The 17,430-nt window shown below is 38.4% G+C and overlaps 5 protein-coding genes across 5 annotated transcripts; 2 read left to right on the top strand and 3 right to left on the bottom strand.

Annotated features, from left to right (window-relative positions):
* Positions 1-48: 48 nt before the first annotated feature.
* Cbr-fog-1 lies at positions 49-2,529 on the top strand (the record flags this gene model as incomplete). The annotated part of the gene is made up of 10 exons (XM_002639093.1): positions 49-110; positions 161-326; positions 373-491; positions 536-786; positions 838-1,044; positions 1,154-1,296; positions 1,342-1,548; positions 1,597-1,827; positions 1,928-2,251; positions 2,296-2,529. The coding sequence occupies 10 exons, from the start codon at positions 49-51 to the stop codon at positions 2,527-2,529; spliced, it is 1,944 nt and encodes a 647-aa protein (XP_002639139.1).
* An 817-nt stretch (positions 2,530-3,346) lies between these two features.
* On the bottom strand, positions 3,347-5,513 carry CBG25212 (the record flags this gene model as incomplete). The annotated part of the gene is made up of 8 exons (XM_045243062.1): positions 3,347-3,429; positions 3,475-3,613; positions 3,666-3,905; positions 3,953-4,081; positions 4,126-4,308; positions 4,357-4,653; positions 4,698-5,228; positions 5,301-5,513. 8 exons carry the CDS (start codon positions 5,511-5,513, stop codon positions 3,347-3,349), a joined length of 1,815 nt encoding a protein of 604 aa, XP_045099610.1.
* Positions 5,514-6,179: 666 nt separating this feature from the next.
* Positions 6,180-6,940, top strand: CBG14962 (the record flags this gene model as incomplete). Its single annotated transcript, XM_002639094.1, has 3 exons — positions 6,180-6,358; positions 6,404-6,754; positions 6,799-6,940. 3 exons carry the CDS (start codon positions 6,180-6,182, stop codon positions 6,938-6,940), a joined length of 672 nt encoding a protein of 223 aa, XP_002639140.1.
* A 249-nt stretch (positions 6,941-7,189) lies between these two features.
* Positions 7,190-12,336, bottom strand: CBG14963 (the record flags this gene model as incomplete). The annotated part of the gene is made up of 14 exons (XM_045243073.1): positions 7,190-7,454; positions 7,500-7,598; positions 7,642-7,752; positions 7,797-7,901; positions 7,949-8,342; positions 8,652-8,810; positions 8,923-10,500; positions 10,549-10,704; positions 10,750-11,007; positions 11,054-11,149; positions 11,197-11,297; positions 11,393-11,456; positions 11,499-11,687; positions 12,234-12,336. 14 exons carry the CDS (start codon positions 12,334-12,336, stop codon positions 7,190-7,192), a joined length of 3,678 nt encoding a protein of 1,225 aa, XP_045095580.1.
* Positions 12,337-12,465: 129 nt separating this feature from the next.
* On the bottom strand, positions 12,466-12,573 carry CBG25213 (the record flags this gene model as incomplete). The annotated part of the gene is made up of 1 exon (XM_045243079.1): positions 12,466-12,573. One exon carries the CDS (start codon positions 12,571-12,573, stop codon positions 12,466-12,468), a length of 108 nt encoding a protein of 35 aa, XP_045099611.1.
* Between the last annotated feature and the right edge of the window lie 4,857 nt (positions 12,574-17,430).

The following is a 17,430-nucleotide window of genomic DNA, read 5'->3' on the forward strand; positions in this document are numbered from 1 at the left end:
CTTGACTTGATTGAAAAAAAACTGAATTAAATTTGAAAAATTTACAGAATGATTCCTACCAGCCAACAGGAGAAAATGAGACGGAATTTGCCAATGAAGTTCTCTAATATGTAATTTAGACACTTGATAAATTCAATAGGTATAATTTTGTTATTTTTAGGAGACAAAACTCGCCTGACCATGATTTCAAGCCATTCTTCGATGAGTATTTTTATCCACACTCGCGGAATGTTTGTCCAAAGCATGCATCGATGCATCGTCCTCAAGAATATGGCGATCTCAACTTTGCTCAAGCTACTCCATTCCAAAACGAACTCAGCGAATCGGTCTGATAAAGATCATTGTATCATCATAGAACTGATTTACATTCAGACTGGACTTCAGAACTTTGGTCATGGTAGAGCTTTTGTTCCGGGCATCCCCGGCTTCAGCTCATCCGAGTTCTCTTCTCTCGACATGGCAAAACTGCAGCTTCAGTACCTAATGATGATGTATGAACATATTTTCTGGCTTTCAAAATAGTAAAATATTTCAGAAACAGCCAAGCAAGTAATGGTCTTGACAGTATGATAAGTCCACCGTCAACTATTTCAAGCCCACTGAACACTTCACATCCGTTCAATACTATTGCTCAATCTCTAACTAACGGGAACTATGCAGAGCACTGTGATGCTCCAGAGCCGAATTACAGTCCATCTCCGACAGACGATTTCAAGGGTCTTGGGTCGAACTTCAACTTCAACGTTTCTTCAAGAATTAACTCAGCGAATGGATACTACAAAAACGGTAAGCCTCGGTTCAAAAATTCGTGTGAATACAAAAATCTGGGATTTCAAGATGGTTATGAAAGAGGAGCGATGTACACAGCTGAGGATGTCCACGTTGTTGTCAAGAACCATCGGGATGGCAACAAGCAGCGAGTGGTATCAAACAAAGTGTTTGTTGGTGGTATATCCCATTCCATGAATCGTGAAACCATCAACACTTTTTTCGGAAAGTTCGGTACCGTATTCGTTGATTGGCCTGTCAAACAAAAATGCAATGGTGAGCTTTGGTTTTTCGCTATTATTATTATTATTATTATTATTATTATTATTATTATTATTATTATTATTATTATTATTATTATTATTATTCAAAGCATATGTTTAAGCCCGCGGAAAGCCTGTTCCAATGACATCATACTCCTACCTATTTCTTGTTTATTCGGAAGAACAATCAGTCATTAAACTCATGAAAGAATGCCAACAATCAGGAAATGACTTCTTTGTTGTTGTTCCAGGATGTCAAGAAGCTGTAGGGAATTTTGAAACTCATTCGTTTTATTCACCGAAATTTCAGATTCAAATCCGTCCGTGGTTCATCAAAAATGCGTTCTACATTTCGAACAAAGCGAGAAACAGTCCTTGCATTGATATTCATCGTACTGTATTCGTTGGCGGACTTCCAAGAATTGTGACAGCTGAAGAGATTGCTCAAATATTCTCGGAGTTTGGAAAGGTTCTTCTGGTCACTATTGACATTGACCAAGACTACGCGTATCCAAAAGTAAACGATATTTGAAAACCAAGTTACCTAAAATCTCATGTCTTTTAGGGTGCTGCCAGAGTAACATTCGAACGAGACTCATCGTTCAGTAGAGCACTGGAACGGAAATATCTTAAGTTTAAGAATATTGATTCAAGCAAGACTCTGATCGAAATTAAGCCATACGTTATGGAAGATGTTGGATGTGATCAGTGCGGTGGGCTTTGGTTCAATCCATTTCTCGATGTTTACGATCAGTTGAAGAGTTGCAAATCAAAGCAAAACCAACAAGATGATACAGTAAGTGTATCTCTTAGTGCATAAATGTTCGGAATGCCGGAAAAACTGCGGAAATATTCCGGCTGTTTTAGTCTTCATCCTTTTCATTAATTGTTTTTAGAGTATCAACTCGTGTGCATCAAAAAAGAAAGCTGTGGATTCTGAATCACAATTTTTGGACCCAGAAGATCTTTTCTCGAAAATCGATGCCGGCTATCAAAGAAGTTTGAATTCTTCAAAAAACTCCACAAGCCAAGATGTCCTCCATGATTTTGGTTCCGAAAACGAAGTTGAAACCGGTGCTCGCAAGTTTCTTGCCATGACGAAATCATTTGGTTTGGATCAAGAACAAACTGTAAATGTTCTTGGAAAAGAATACAATATTGGACCCAGTCTCTGGTATCAGTTCCTGCCGCTTCCGAGTTTTGAGTGTGGAAATGAATCGGTAAATCTGACGTAATCAAGATATCTGTGATTTATATTTTACAGGTTCAGATGAGTCCTGAACAGAAGATTGAATCATTTCTCCGAATGAAGCGTACCAATGTCTACAGTAATAAGAGCTCATACTGTAAAGAAAGACCATGTCGGCAATACTATTGTCCATCTTGTTCCAACAAACACCATTCTGGACCAGACCAACATATTCTCCTACCAGCTGGGAAACCGGAACGTCGTCCAAGAAAGGACAAAAATATGTACCTCGTCAGTCTTAGCAACTGAATTTATCCAAATCTTGTATATTGTTACTGTCTAGTTTTCCCCTCGTGTTTTCTTACATTAGGTGCCACTTTCTCTATTACAGTCTGTCTGTACCATTCCTTCAAAAGCTAGCTATTGTCAATTCACAAAAATCCATCCGTGCGATTTTTTTGGAATTCACGATATGGAAATCAAGTTGCTTCACTGTTCACCACTTTTATAACTTTTTTATTAGTCTTCTGCAACCCCGCTGTCAAATTTTATACCATCGTTACAAGTTACAACATGCAACTATGATCACATTGTTTTATTAACATGGCTGAAAATGTCAAACATCTTCTGAACTGATTCCAATTTGTCTGAATATTAAAGCTAACGAATGCTGATTTCCCATTTTTGCTCAACATGTGTAATACATCTTTCAGACAACATCAAAAACTCTTTTCTCATTTTTTAGAGTTCTTACTTCGGTGAGGTAAGCGGATTGAAAACTTGGAGGAAGGAACAGAACAAAAATTCGGAAGAAGGGATTCCGATCATCTCTGGTACATTAATACTTTCACATTTTGAACGAGGATGCGACATTGACGTACATCACATTTGAAATACGCTTTCCAATGCATTGAGAATATCAACTTCAAACAAGGTAAATATAACAGATTTATAACAATAGGCTATGAATAGAATGAAGTAGCGGATGAACAACAATGTAAACCTCTCATATTTGCAAGGAACAGAGCAGCAGGGAGATTACTGTCTCTTATCAGTAAATCAAAAATTGCGGAAAATCCTTATTGGCGAAACGAAAAAGGGAATTCAATTCTTTGTAGTTCCTCCATCAAAACTTTTTGTGCTGGACATGTATTTTGTCCGAAGTTTCCAGAATTTCTAGTATCTTTACACGAAGATTGGGCTCCATCGCTGAAAATCTTCAATACACTGTAATCACTCGTGAATAGGACTTACTTTCGCTCAGTTCGAATGATTTTTGCAATTGTTGTGCGTTTTCATAAGCCATAAAGACGGTTACAGCTTTCGCAAATAGGCCGTTGAAATCGTAAATTAGAGTAAAATCCGAAATGTGATAACTGTCCTGAAGACATGTCTGAAACCGCTAAATGACAGGGTATAACCTTCTTTGCTATATCATTTATCACCACAATCTTGATTGGAGTCCATTCGCCGCTGAGCTTCAAATAAAGTTTCACTTTTGTTCCAGACGTCTCTCGTTGCTTGAGTAATCCCATTCTGATGGCTCTCCATTTCCGGTCAGGTGCCCAGTTTTGAATTCTTTCGTGACAATTTCCTGGAACAGAAATCGTTCCCGAACCTAAACGCTCTCCGTTCAGATTGTAGTGCGATTTGACGACTTCAACATCGAAATTGCCGTAGAGATTCTGTATTTAGTTATTAGTTAATGAAATTTATTGAAATGAACACTTACTTTAACAGTAGATTCTGTCAAAGTGCCATCGCTGAAAGCTTCCGGCAGGAACATCATATAGGAGTTGATTTTTTCAGTAGCATTTTTTTTCTTCATTTCGTCTATCATTGCACTGATACTTAGTTTCTGCTGAAAACCCCTCTATTCAACAGTGAGAAACACATTTTCATTACGTTTGGCACTCTCTCCTTGACTGGTTTGGGAGCAAAAGAACAAACTTTCGGCGATAATTGACAGTAAATTGAAGATTTTCCAGACGAAGGAGTTCTAATGAAACTATCAGGTTTCTTCACTGCTTTTGGTGGGGTTTTCAGAACATGATTATCATTTTTATCTTTGAACAGGTCCATTTCAATCTGAAAGAACAAAGTATGCTAAACTAGAAGTTAGGGCTCAGGCCTTACGGATTTGTACCGATTTGAATTTGATGCGACGTATGTGGTCGCAAAAACTGCTCTTTCAGTACAAAGCTCAATATCACCAGTAGCATTTGAGGTCTGCCCAATAGCTTGCAGCTCTATCTTCTCCTCGATGCACACATTTTCAGTTGAAGCTTGATTTCCGAGCACCTGTATAACGTCTTCTACTTGCCTATCACTGGGGAAGGCATTATTATTTATTCCTTCGAAACTTTCGAAAACAAAATTCGCATTGACAGAAACATTTTGACTTGCTGCTTCCGACAATGGAGGGCTCGGCAACTGCAAAAAATAGCTTGAATCTCTATCTGCTCTTCGATGCACACCTTTTCAGTTGGAGCTCGGTTTTCGAGCACCTCTGTAAAGTCTTCTACTTGCTTGCCACTGGAAGGGTTATTATTGAGAATTTCTTCAGAACTTTCGATGACAAAATTCGCGTTGACAGAAACATTGTGACTTGTTGCTTCCGACAATGGAAGACTCGGCATCTGCAAAAAATCTGGTACAGCAATAGCTATAAATTCATCGATTCTTACATCGGAATGAGTAGTCTCAGTCTCTAACTGCGAAACTGAAATCGGTTCTGCAGTTTCTGTTTCCAATTTCTCTGGTGTTTTCTTGAATAAATTCTCTTCAAGGAAAATAACTTTTCTCTGATCATGAATAGGTGTAACTTTGGTTTTTTCCACTTGAACATCTTTTATCACTGGGACCGTTGGAGCTTTACATGATAAATCCTTGGTTGGCTGAGAAGATGAAGCTTGAGAACGTCTCCCTTTTTGGTTTGAGTTCCAGAAAAATTTCTTGTTGTCTCGTTGCAGATTACAAAACTTTGCTTTCACAGATCTGTGGTTGACCTGAAAATAGGGTATTCCATAAAAATAGATAATTACTCATGTGCTTGTATTTCTGATACAAATGCAACTTACTAGTATCTTATCAGATTGTTCAGAAGAATTGTGTGACTTCTGACAGACGTGTTTCTTTGGTAGCCTCTGAGAGGCGTCACCGCCTTTTACATCGTTCTTTTTTGGTGCCGAATCCTTCATCTTGTTCAACTTCTCTCCAAGATACTTCTCCGTATTTGCTATTAGCTGAAAAAAAAACGTTTCGGTTGACTCAATTTTACATGAAAACTCCATGCATTCTGAGAAGTTTCTGATGAATTTTGTGAGCGATAGCGACCCAGGCCTTGTTTTTGCATCTGAAAATAAATATAAGCAGTCAGATCGTCCTTTTTCAGTGGTAATTAAGCTGCGGTTTGGAACCAATATATTTAAATTGAAGAAAACCTTGAAAGACACAGGAGGAAGGCTTCTGGAGCAGTCTGACAGGGAAGGGAAATTGACACATTTGAACAGAAAGAAGTCTCATAGACTACTGTAATTAAAGGCGCATGCGTGCTACAGGGCACGACACTCCTACCACGGTTTTGTACAAAGTAAATTTTTGTTTCTGGAAAAACCAACTTTAGATCTATTTTGAAGTTTTTTTGACTTAATCAAAGAAATTGATTAAGGAAACTAGCTTCAGTGTAGAAGAATTCGATAGAGGAACGATTGCGACTACATCCCACGGTGGATCACCGTCGGAAGAGTGCGATTTAGCACAAAACCCGATAAATGTTATTCGAAAAAAACATCCCCGGGAAAACTTTGTGATCTTTCTTTGAAGCGGTCAAACAGTAGTCATCCATTGCTGATTCGCAGTCGTTAATACATTTTTTCTCTCTCTGAAGGCGGTGTTAGCTCTCGCTGCCTTTGTACAACCCCATGTACTTCTAAACTTCTAAAATGCACTGTTTTCAGATGCGCACCCTCATTGTTACTACTATCGCAATTACTACAATTTTCGCTGCATCGATCCCCAAAACGTATCACACAGAGCCACATCGCGTTGACAAGAAAGACTCGATTGAGCAAGAAATCAGCGAAGCACTCAAGGATATCAATGCATCTCGTCACTTGATTCATATGAATATGAAAGTGTAAGTGAAACTGGCACAATAAGTTGAAATATAGGCATGTTTCAGGAACGACACGGACAATGAGCTCCCGGCAAGCTTCTTCCGCGATATCGAGGACGCATTCAGTGGAATGTTCGAAGCGATCCAGAACACAAATGTGCCTTTCTTCAGCCATGAACCAATCTCTTCTGTCAATGAGACTGCCAATCAAACGACACAGGATTTGTTGACTCGCACACGGAACGAACTCAAAGAGGACATTGATATTCTTCAATCCCGCATCTCTCATATCCGTTCAGACATCAACGAATGGGTGATCTCGAACGAACACCAGGACTTGAGATCTATGCTCATTGGTGGACTTTCGGCTGTCGTCGTGCTTTGCTGCTATTACTTTCTCTGCAAGTGCTGCCGCAGGTAAATTTCGCCAAAATATCAACTGTTCATTAATACATAATCAGACGATCTCGCCTCAATCATCTGTCTGCCTTCGTCAACGAGGGGTTCTCTGGAAATCAAGGAGACACTGACAGCCTTCTCCCAACAACCAAGAACAGTAAGAGAGGCCGCCATTTCCCATCGAACAGTGACGAGGACATCTAAAATGATAACTCATCTTGACTTTGAAACATTATACTTCTAACAATCAAACTAACTCATTTACTAGCTGGATTGTATATTTTCAATTTATTCGCATGAATTATATGACCTGTCGATTACTATATATGTTTCATGTTCACAAGAAGCAGTAGATTCTTCTAGAGAACAAGATTGATTATAAGAGGTTTATTAATAGGTTTATGAGCACGTTACGAATGACTGATTCTTGTACACTTGTATCGAAACTTTATATCACAGATAGAATTGGCCTGTAATTGGACCACTAATCACACTGCCGTTCCATTCAATTTTTCCAGTTGGTTGTTCAGTTGTTGAGCTGTTTACGATTGGATGGATCACATTGGCAACACTTCCGATCGGATTCGGATGTGGAGCCGCAGCAAGAGCTGTGACATTCTGTTCCGAGTCCGAGTTAATAAAATCCTTTGCTCCCTCGACGAAGTTTTCAGAATGCTCTTTCGTCTCGTTCCATGCAGTTGCCAAGAACTGGCCAGTACTTTAATAAAGCTAATTTCGTGGAAGATTCGGGAAAAACCAATACCTGTTGACTGCCCCTCCAACCCAAGTTTTTGTGTTGTCTATGATCGAATTGTTACTCGAACTTAACGAATCCCATGCATTTGAAATAAACTCTCCAGTGCTGCAAACTTTTAAAGTACTTCTGTCTTATCTATGTTTCAAACCTATTCACAGCTCCTGCAACCCACAACGTTGTACTGTTCACAGCAGTTCCTGAAGTACTGTTGTCAGAAGATCCCAGTGAGTTCCAGGCGTTTGTCAGAAACCCTCCGGTGCTGAAATTCGCTACTTGGGTCTGATAGTTTCAGATAAATGAAACCTGTTCAGTGCTCCTCCTATCCATGTTTGTGTGTTGTTCAGAATTGGTCCAGTACTGTTATTTGAATTCAACGAGTTCCACGCATTCGAAAAGAAGTTTCCGGTACTGAAACTAGACAAAACTTGTTAAGGACGCTTGATAATAAAACCGACTTATCAACTGCTCCACCGATCCAGGTTTCAGTTTTATTAATCACACTTCCTGAAGGGTTACTGTTGCTCAATGTGTTCCAAGCGTTAGTAAGGAAATTTCCCGTGCTGAAATGTCTTGATTGAAACACATAATTCCATGATTCTCCAAACCTATTTAGAGCTCCACCAATCCATGTCTGAGTGTTGTTTAAAACTCCTCCCTCTGTCTGGTTAGAAAACAAATCCCATGCGTTGGATAGGAATTCTCCAGTACTGTTCATTTTGTTGTCTATCCAACTCATGGTATTGTTGACAAACGATTGATTGGAATTAGAATTCGAGTGTTGATCAATGAAGTTTCCAGCTCCACTCAAAAACGATGAGATGGGATTTATGGAGTTTGTTGAGTTTCCACCTGAGATGTTTTTTTCTAATTGAGCTATCGGTGTAGACCTAGTTTTGACCTAGTTTTCGATTTTTAGGTCGTGACATAGATTTTAATTTTTAGGTCGTGACTTAGTTTTTGATTTTTAGGTCATGGCCTAGATTTTAATTTTTAGAACGTGACCTAGTTTTTGATTTTTAGGTTATGACCTAGTTTTTGATTTTTATGTCATGACCTAGATTTTGATTTTTATGTCGTGACCTAGATTTTGATTATCAGGTCGTGACCTAGTTTTTGATTTTTAGGTCATGAACTAGATTTTGAACTCAAGATTCACACCTGACGCGTTGATGAGACTTCCAACCAGCCCACCAATTGGTCTTGAAGTTGTTGTAGAGATTTCAGATGAGGTGGAAGTAGCAGTAGAAGACTGATCACTTCCTCCAAATACAGAGTGCCAGGCGTTGCTGATCCAATCTCCTGCTTTCCAAATGATACCTTCAATTATATAGTTTCTCCATTTATTCCACAACAGTTTCACATCAAAAATGAATACAAATATACAAAGTGGCATGAAAAAAATCAAATGACTTTCAGATCACATTATTACCTGAATCCTGGGTAGTCGTTGATACGGTAGCTGTAGAAGGAATCGCATTAAGCACTGGTTGAGTAGGCTGCGACTGTGTTGGTGCTGGAGTAGAAGCAGCTACAGAAGAACTTATGATTGCACCAATTATTGGAGAGTTCGTGAAGGAATCGAGAGCCCCTCCCACTATCGAATAGGTTGGCGCTGCTTGTGCAACGTGTTGAGGTGTTGGTGTAGCAGGAGATGCTTCATGGGAATTCGTTACAGGAACAGTTAGTGTAGAAGTTGGTTCTGTTGTATTTGATGATCCGGAAACTAATTCTGTTGTGTTTGATGCTCCGGATGCTGGAGTCGATTGAGTGGAAGTTACTGTGGCCGAGTTCTCGGTTGTTGGAGGAGGCATTGTAGGTATAATGAGAATCATTGGCCCAGTCACCATCACTTGTGGTAGCTCTGTTGTCGCATTGGATGTAGTTACTGTTTCAGTAACAGAAACCGAAGGAACGATTCCTGTTGGATTTGGAACTGCATTGGCTGTAACAGGAGACACAGGACCAACTCCAGTGGATCCTGTTGTCAATGAAACAGAAGGCGTGACACTGGACAGTACGGTAGAGCTGACAGTAGGCGCGGTTCCAGTTGTGGTAGCAGATGGTTGAAGAATGGGAACTGTTGAATGCACGTTAGGAATAGAGGGTGTGGTTGTGGTGAACCAAAAGTTGGAAAGAGTAAATGTCTCCGGAGTTTGAACAAATTCTTCACTTAGTGGTGCTTCGGTTTCCATGTTTACTTCTGTTACTTCTTCTCCAGCTGTCACTGGGATTACAGGAGTTGATGACACAGTAGCACTAATATTGACAGGAATGATGACTCCAGGGGTAACAGCTCCAACATCCGAAAGATGGACTGTTGTTGATGAAATTCCTCCTGTAGAGGAAGTACTCATAGTGCTGGGAGTTGTCATAGCTTCTGTAGCTCCAGACATCGTCGATGCAGTAGTACCAGTAGTTTCGGAAGCCGTCATTCCACTAGTGCCACTAGTTCCAGATGTTCCAGACATCGTTGTACCTACACTTGAAGCCATATTAGTACCCATAACACTAATAGTAGAGAGGCTTGTTGGATTCGTTGTCATGCTTGTTCCCCATGAGCTCACAGTCCCGGGAGCCACCGGAGTTGAAGGCGTAGACATTGTTGACACTGTACTCGCTGTTGATGCACTGTTTGTAGCCCAAACACTACTTGTCGATCCGCTGGATGATGGAGTTGGCCCTGATGTTCCCCATGAACTGATTATCGATGTTGCTGAAGTAGTTGGAGTGGTCATAGAGCTACCAAGTGTCGATGGGTCGGTGAGTCCGACAGAATCCAAAATCCTTTTACTTCCGGTTCCTATTGTTCCCATTGTAGCCGTGGATGTAGAGTCACTTCCACTTGGAACTATGGTAGTTGTGGGAACTGGCGGAGCTGGAGCAACTGGTCCAGAAACGATAGTTGACACATTTGGAGAGTAGTTGACAGGCCATATATAGCAAAGAGGAGTTTGTGGATACAAGTAAGACATTGGAAGAGGAGATGAGTCAGTAGTGTAAACAGTATCTGAATGTTCTTATTTTTTAAATTTAGTTTGGTTTTATCTTAACAAACCGATATCATAAAACTGAAATTGTTTCCAGAGAGGCAACGTTGCTCCACAGTCTCCAAGCCTTTTCGAGCAATAGAGCACTTCTCCAGTGTCCACATATTCTTCATAAGGTCTATTTGGTTCTTGACCAGTCACAATCAGCTTGTGGTCCAGGCGATCTTAATTTTAAATTTTACAAAAATAAAACCCAACGAGTTACTAACGGAAGTATCCGGTTTGGTTATCGAACTGTTGCTGAAGTTTGACAAGACAACTGCAAGCAGTACTCTTTGCAGATGTCAGCACTTTTCCAAGGACGCCTGTTTGATTATAGGTCACTAGACTGGGATCAGTTGAAGGAAGTGTTGTATAGTAGTGGTCTCTTTCAATGCCAGCCATATTATTGTCATAAATGTTCAAATTAGAAAGCATTTCAGGTGGAATGTTAAAGGTGAGTGTTCCACAAGACGGTCTACTGGCAACTAAATTTCATATGTTAACCTTCAGATTCATAATTTCTAGATTCACCTGTTGTTGCTGGAAGCGTCCATGCATAACAGATTGGGAGGAATTCTTGATTATACCCATCATATGTGATATCTTGATCGAAAGAATATGCATGAACTGGAATATATAGTTTTGTTGTTTGTAAAAACGAACTTTAAACCTACAAACTCCGCCGTTCGAAATTTTATAATATCTGTAAATGGGTACTGTAGCTCCACAAGATCCATTATTCGCAACGCATACAAACGTAGTCTTATTGTCCTTTCTGAAACAAAACTTTGATTTTTTTTCTTTTTTTTTCTCACGGAAGTAGAATGGAGTTTTGAATATGATCACAGGTGTGTCTGAAACATAACTCACATGTAATGACTGGGTAAGTAGAAGGCGTGATCCGTGTCAAAAAACAACACAGTAGTTTCGGCACCTGAAATATCCAATTAGTTCAATTCAGTTTTTTATTTATCACCTTGAAATGAGTCAGTATACCGATTGAGGGTTACTGTACAGTCAGCTGGACAAGATGATTGATTGTTTACCATAATACGTATTGAGTCAGACACTTGATCAAACGAGTTTGACGGGACAGTCGATGCGATTTCATACGACACATGGTCGCTGTCTAGAGCGTATTCATTACTGTAGATTTGAATTGCTTCTGAATACAATTGAGTTGGTTCATAGGTTTGATTTAGGGATCATGTGATCACATTAAAAAACATGGAATGAAAATTTATAGTTCTAAACTATACGGTAAATTCCGAACATATATGTTTTTTTGGATGAGTAGAAATACTCCTCACAGGTTTAGAATTTTAGTGACTCGCAGTTGTTTACACTCGTATTACCGTAAAACTTGTAATAGACGAGCCCCAACTTTTACTTTGAGCCCTTATATTTCATTCCCTTTGCAAGATATGAAAAAGCTGTCCAGTGGTTAATTGTTTATAATAATGTCACACACATGTTATCAGTTGACCCATTTTTTGATATCTTGCTTAGGAATTGAGATAATTGAGCTCTAACCTGACAGTATGGGGAGCTTTCTATTACAGGTTTTACGGTAATCCATGCACTGACAGGAAGAAAAAAAACATTAATATTATTATTATATTGAAAGATTCACAAAGAAAGTTTTAATATATTCAAACATGTTTCACAACATCCAACGTATGCGATCAAAGTATATGACCAAACCTCTTACCTAGAACATCATTTGCTCCCAAACGTGCCGATGCACAATTCTGAGAATATGCATGGGGTAGTGACAATAGAAATAGAAAAGAAAGAGCAACTCTCCAACCCATGAAGCAGCCTTATCTGCCAAGAAATCTGAAATCCGAATTTTGTTTTCTCGAATGCATTTGTTTCTGAAAAAAGGGCGGAGTCTATGTCACCATGGTTACATGATATATAAGATTTTGCTCATGGCTTCTCTAAGAATTTATATTCAAAGGCCAAGGAATATGCAGAAAAAACACTTGTTGTTCTAAGAAAAAAGAAAAGCATTTTAGGTGGAAGAGATGGAAAAAGTACTTTGTCATGAAAACGAAAATTTTCGGCGATCAAAAAGTGTTCATCTCACCGTGTTAAAACAAAAAGATGGGGGTAAACCAAGGGATTTAGTTCGCGTATTTTTTGAAATTGGCTGGTCTTTGACCGAATGAAAAAAGGACTATAGTGAAACGCAATGGAAAGTGTTAGAACATATGTTGAGAGGAGGATTTGATTGGTTTTTACTACGTATTGTTTTTGAACAATAGAAAATACAACACGGAAAAATTACCGTAAAACCTGTAATAGAAGGGCCCCTTCACTGTCAAGTTTAAACTAATTTTTCTCGGCTCCCCCTTGCAAGTTATCAAAAATTGGTAAACTGATAAAATGTTTCTGTATTGTGATAAAAATTTTTCAGTTGACAACTTGTTATACCGTAAAACCTGTATTAGGCCTCTTCAATAGAAGGGCCTCTCTAATAGAAGGGCCCTCTGTGATAAAAGGGACCCCAGTAAAGAAAGACTTCCTTCAAAATGTTTCTTGAAATTCAAAACTTTCAATACGTTTTAGTGAGAAAAGGATATTACAAAATTTAAAATTAATTTGTTGAAACACTATTTTTTTTTGATAAGAATTTGCTCAACTTCGGTGAAATTGACAGATTTTCATGAGTTTTGAACGAAGCTTGGTCGAATTTCATCAATGAAAAATTTACGAAAAAATGACCAGAAAAATAGAAGGGCCCCTGCAATAGCAGGGCCCTCCGGAGGTACCGTACAATAAGAAAAAAAAAAGAAGAGCTGGCCCTTCTAATACAGGTTTTACGGTATCTTCGACAGGGACCGAGAAAAATTGGATTAAAGTTAAAAATTACAGAACCTTTCTATTACAGGTTTCCCGGTATAATGAAGTTCTAAAAAATGGATTGTTTTCGAAAAAAAAACAAAAAAACAAAGTTGACACCCAGAGCTGTGAAATTGTTCAAAATAAAAGTTTTCCAATTTTCCAAGTATCTCGGACACCAAGAATCCATATTCAATTTCTTTTCCATACTCTATGTCTCCAGTTCAAATAACACAACGTCAGAAAAAAGAGGGTTTTTTGCTCAAGTCCAAATAAATTCTCAGAAGGTGTGCACCGACCCACGACATCCGGAGTTGGTTGGTCTGTTGACTTCAGGAATCCATACATTTCACGAGAAATGTTGTCTGAATAGCAGTTTAAAATAGCAGCTTAAAATGTGCTAGGCTCATTGAACCTTTGTGTGTGTTCCCGGGAAGCTAAATTTTATTGATACTCAAAATTTAGCAATAATAGGAGCTTTAGAAAATGCTTTTAATTCGAAACCTGTCCGCTATAAAAAGCTGACTTTATTTACTAGAATGGCACATTTCAGCGAATTTCGATTTTTGATTTTCTGAACTTTGAACCTGAAATCACTGATCTTCGGATTTTGAAATTCGAAAAAATTCGAACGTAAGAAAAAAAATTTCAAGTTTCAAACTTCGGGAATTGAGAAATACTGAATTTTGTTAATTATAAAGTTTTCTCAATTTTCAAATGTCCATTTTTCAGATGAAATATCAGAATCAACATATTGTAGAATTTGGGAATAGGAAACTTTCAAATTCAAGAATTGGGATTTCCGAATCCCTACATTCGGAACAGTTTAGTTCCGGAAATTTCTGAATTCTCGATTTTTCAAACTTCGAAGTCAACCTTCTGACTTTCCGAATGTATAAGTTTTCAATTTTCTGAATTCCTGTATTACTTGAAATCTGAATTACCGAGATTTAGAGTTTCGAAATTTCTGAACTTTTTAGTTTGCAATTTTGTACTTTAAAGTGATCATTTTGATAAAAATGTATCAAAAACAAAAGAAGAATTTTGAATTTTTTCTAAACATTCCAATTTCCAAACTTCTAGTTTTCCGAATTTCAGAATTTGGAAATTTTAGAATGTTGGAATTTTATAAATTTGTGATTTGGGTATTTCGAAACTTTCGAACTTTAGAGTTTCTAGGATTCTGAATTTCTGAATTCGAGAAGTGGAGAATACGAGAATTTCAGGAGATTTTTACGGAATAAAATCTCCAACCATTCTTGATTCCTCCACCTGCACAAATAAGAAACACATTAAAAAGAATTCCCATTGCATGGACCCCAATTCTCATTTCCTGTCACTTCTCATTCCCCCATCAAGTGGCATAAAAAAGAACTTCTCTCGTTCGATTTCATTACGTTCCTCCACAGCGCCACGACTATTGCGGAGCCACCTGTCGTGCGTCTTGGCCGCCAATTGTCGTGCCATAGTCATCTTCTTCATCTTCTTCTTCTTATTTTTTTTCTTCTCCTGAGGACTTTATGTTTTTGTGTGTTTAGTGTGTATGTCAAACTGATGATCTATCGACGCAAAGCGACACACGGACACCCGCTCATCTTGTCTATGTTTTCTATCATCTGATGAATCGGAAAATGAGCATTTCCATTCAAATTACCATGCATTATCAGAGTCATTGTTATTATAAAGCCTTTTGTTTTCTTTTCTCGTTTATGTGTTAATTTAGAGTAGTATGTTTATTTCTTTACTTCGGTTCCTCCTAAAAAGAAACAAATAAACAGAAAAGAAGAAGAAAAAACGAGGAAGACGTTCTTCGTTCTCTGGGGAACAACCTGCTCCATCTCCATACTCGGGCGACAAATTGAGCAATCCGGAGCAGGCTCATCTTTTTTTTCCGCTAATACTAGCATAATGTACTTGTTTCGTCCCTCCTTTTTTTGGGAATCGTAGTAGATGTACGTTCTCATGGGAAAAGAAACCAAGGAAGAACGATGAGAGTTCCTAGAATCCTCTGAATTTGTTTAGAGTTGGGGCAACATTAATTGGTGGGGTAAAAAATAGTACTGTAAAATTCAAAGAACGACAGAAAACTCGAAAAAGGTCAGTGAAAAACGACAAGTCCGGAAAATAAAAGTATTTTTAGGTTACGGTGGTTGTCTTACTATTAGTGAGACTTTCAGCGATGGCCACCAGTATTTTAAGCTTCGATGTTTATTACCAGAATCATAATCAAAACCATATTTTTGAGTACCGTAAAACCTGTAATAGAAGGTCCCCCACACTGTCAAGTTTGAGCTCAATTATCTTAGCTCCTATGCAAGATATCCAAAATGTGTCAACTGATAAAATGTTTACAATATTGTGATAAACAATTTATCAGTTGACAAGTTTTTTATATTTTTTCAGGAAACGAGATAAGTTGGCTCAAAGTTGAAAGTTAGGGGGCCCTTCTATTACAGGTTTTACGGTACTCAAAAACGGGTTTGAAAATAACTGCTTCATGAAAGAATAATTTATTTCCTAATTTATATTTTCAAAATTCAAAAACTGGCAGTGTTGATATCTTTCAACAAGGATGAGATAGGAATTTTAAGCTCCCTGTGAATACTGTATGAGCTTTCTTACTTTTTGTGCTCTTTAGAAGATCAAGTCCTTTCAGTCATCTTCTCTTTCATATGTATTTCCGAAAAGGAAGTTTTTTCTTCAAGACGACAGCCGAGACAAAATAAGTGTGTTCGGATTTTGCGATGATGATGATGGGCTCTCTCTCAATTCGGTCCCCTGGAGCTCTCGTTTCGGGGGCCCGCTCCCTGTTTGTGCGTATTCGGAAGCTGCGTGGATTCTCCGGGGATCAACTATTTCGGCGGACGCTGCACAGCCAAGAAGAAGCACAAAAAACCCAATGGGGTCGACCCATTTCGGACTCTTCTAATGCTCATTTCCAACATTACTGACACTTTTCTTGTCACTTTGTATTTTTGCATGAATCCTTCCTCTTGCACTCATTCAATCATCATTTGGTTTCTGGCTTAACTCTGTCGTTTTTGTCTTCATCATCATCATCATCCAAACTTCCTCTCGGTTTTCTTATTTTCTATCGTTTCCCACCTCCTCCCACTCTCCCTTTTCTTCCATTCGAAATTCATCTTCTTCTTTTACGTCTCCACTCCTTTCTAGTCCGTTCCACTGCTGTATTCGGCCCGTCGCGACGAGCATCAAATTTCACAGCTTCCTCTAACTTTTTAACATTTTTTATTTCATTATTTCAATGTCTCAAGAGCATCATATTCTCGCAATTCCAACCGTCGGCTTCTTTTTTGCAGCCTGAAGTCTACAGTAACCCCATTTTTCATTGAGATGATCTTAATGATTTTTCAAAGGTCAACTTCTCAAATTACAGAGTGTTCCCTTTGTATTTTTTAGTCTTTCTTTATCAGAATATCATGTTGATCTTGATGATTTACCATAAAACCTGTAATAGAAGGGCCCCTAAATTTTAAATTTGCCAATTTATCTTGGTTCCTGTCGAAGATATAAAAAAGTTGTCAACTGATAAATTGTTTATCCGAATATCAGAAGCACTTTATCATTAAGTGAGATAATTGGCTCCGCTGCACTTTGAAACCGCGACACTTCGAAACCAGTCGTTTCGAAACCGTGATAATACAGGCGAATGGAATATAATATTCAGGTAATGAAACTATATTTGTATTTAAATTCTGAAAAGTCATAAACCGGAAATAATTCGATTTCTTCTGCTTTGATACTCTCTATAATTAGGTGCTCCCCGATACTTTGATTCTATTTTTCCGATGAACAGAACTTGAAAATTACAAAAAAAAGAAACAAATTGAAGAGATATATTTTCAAAAAAGTGTGAAAAACGCGCGAGAGTGTGACACGGAAGAGCGGTGACAGACGAAGTGGAGGCGACAAAAAAACTGAAAGTTTACGGCCAATTTTACGACCGAATCGTGTGCAAATGGGGTGAAAATGTTGCAGATGGGTGGCTATTTTGAAGGACATATCCATGGAAAAATGACACGAGAATCGGGAGGAGGAGG

Source organism: Caenorhabditis briggsae (genome assembly GCF_000004555.2).
Source record: "Caenorhabditis briggsae complete genome, chrI, whole genome shotgun sequence".
Classification (NCBI taxonomy): domain Eukaryota; kingdom Metazoa; phylum Nematoda; class Chromadorea; order Rhabditida; family Rhabditidae; genus Caenorhabditis; species Caenorhabditis briggsae.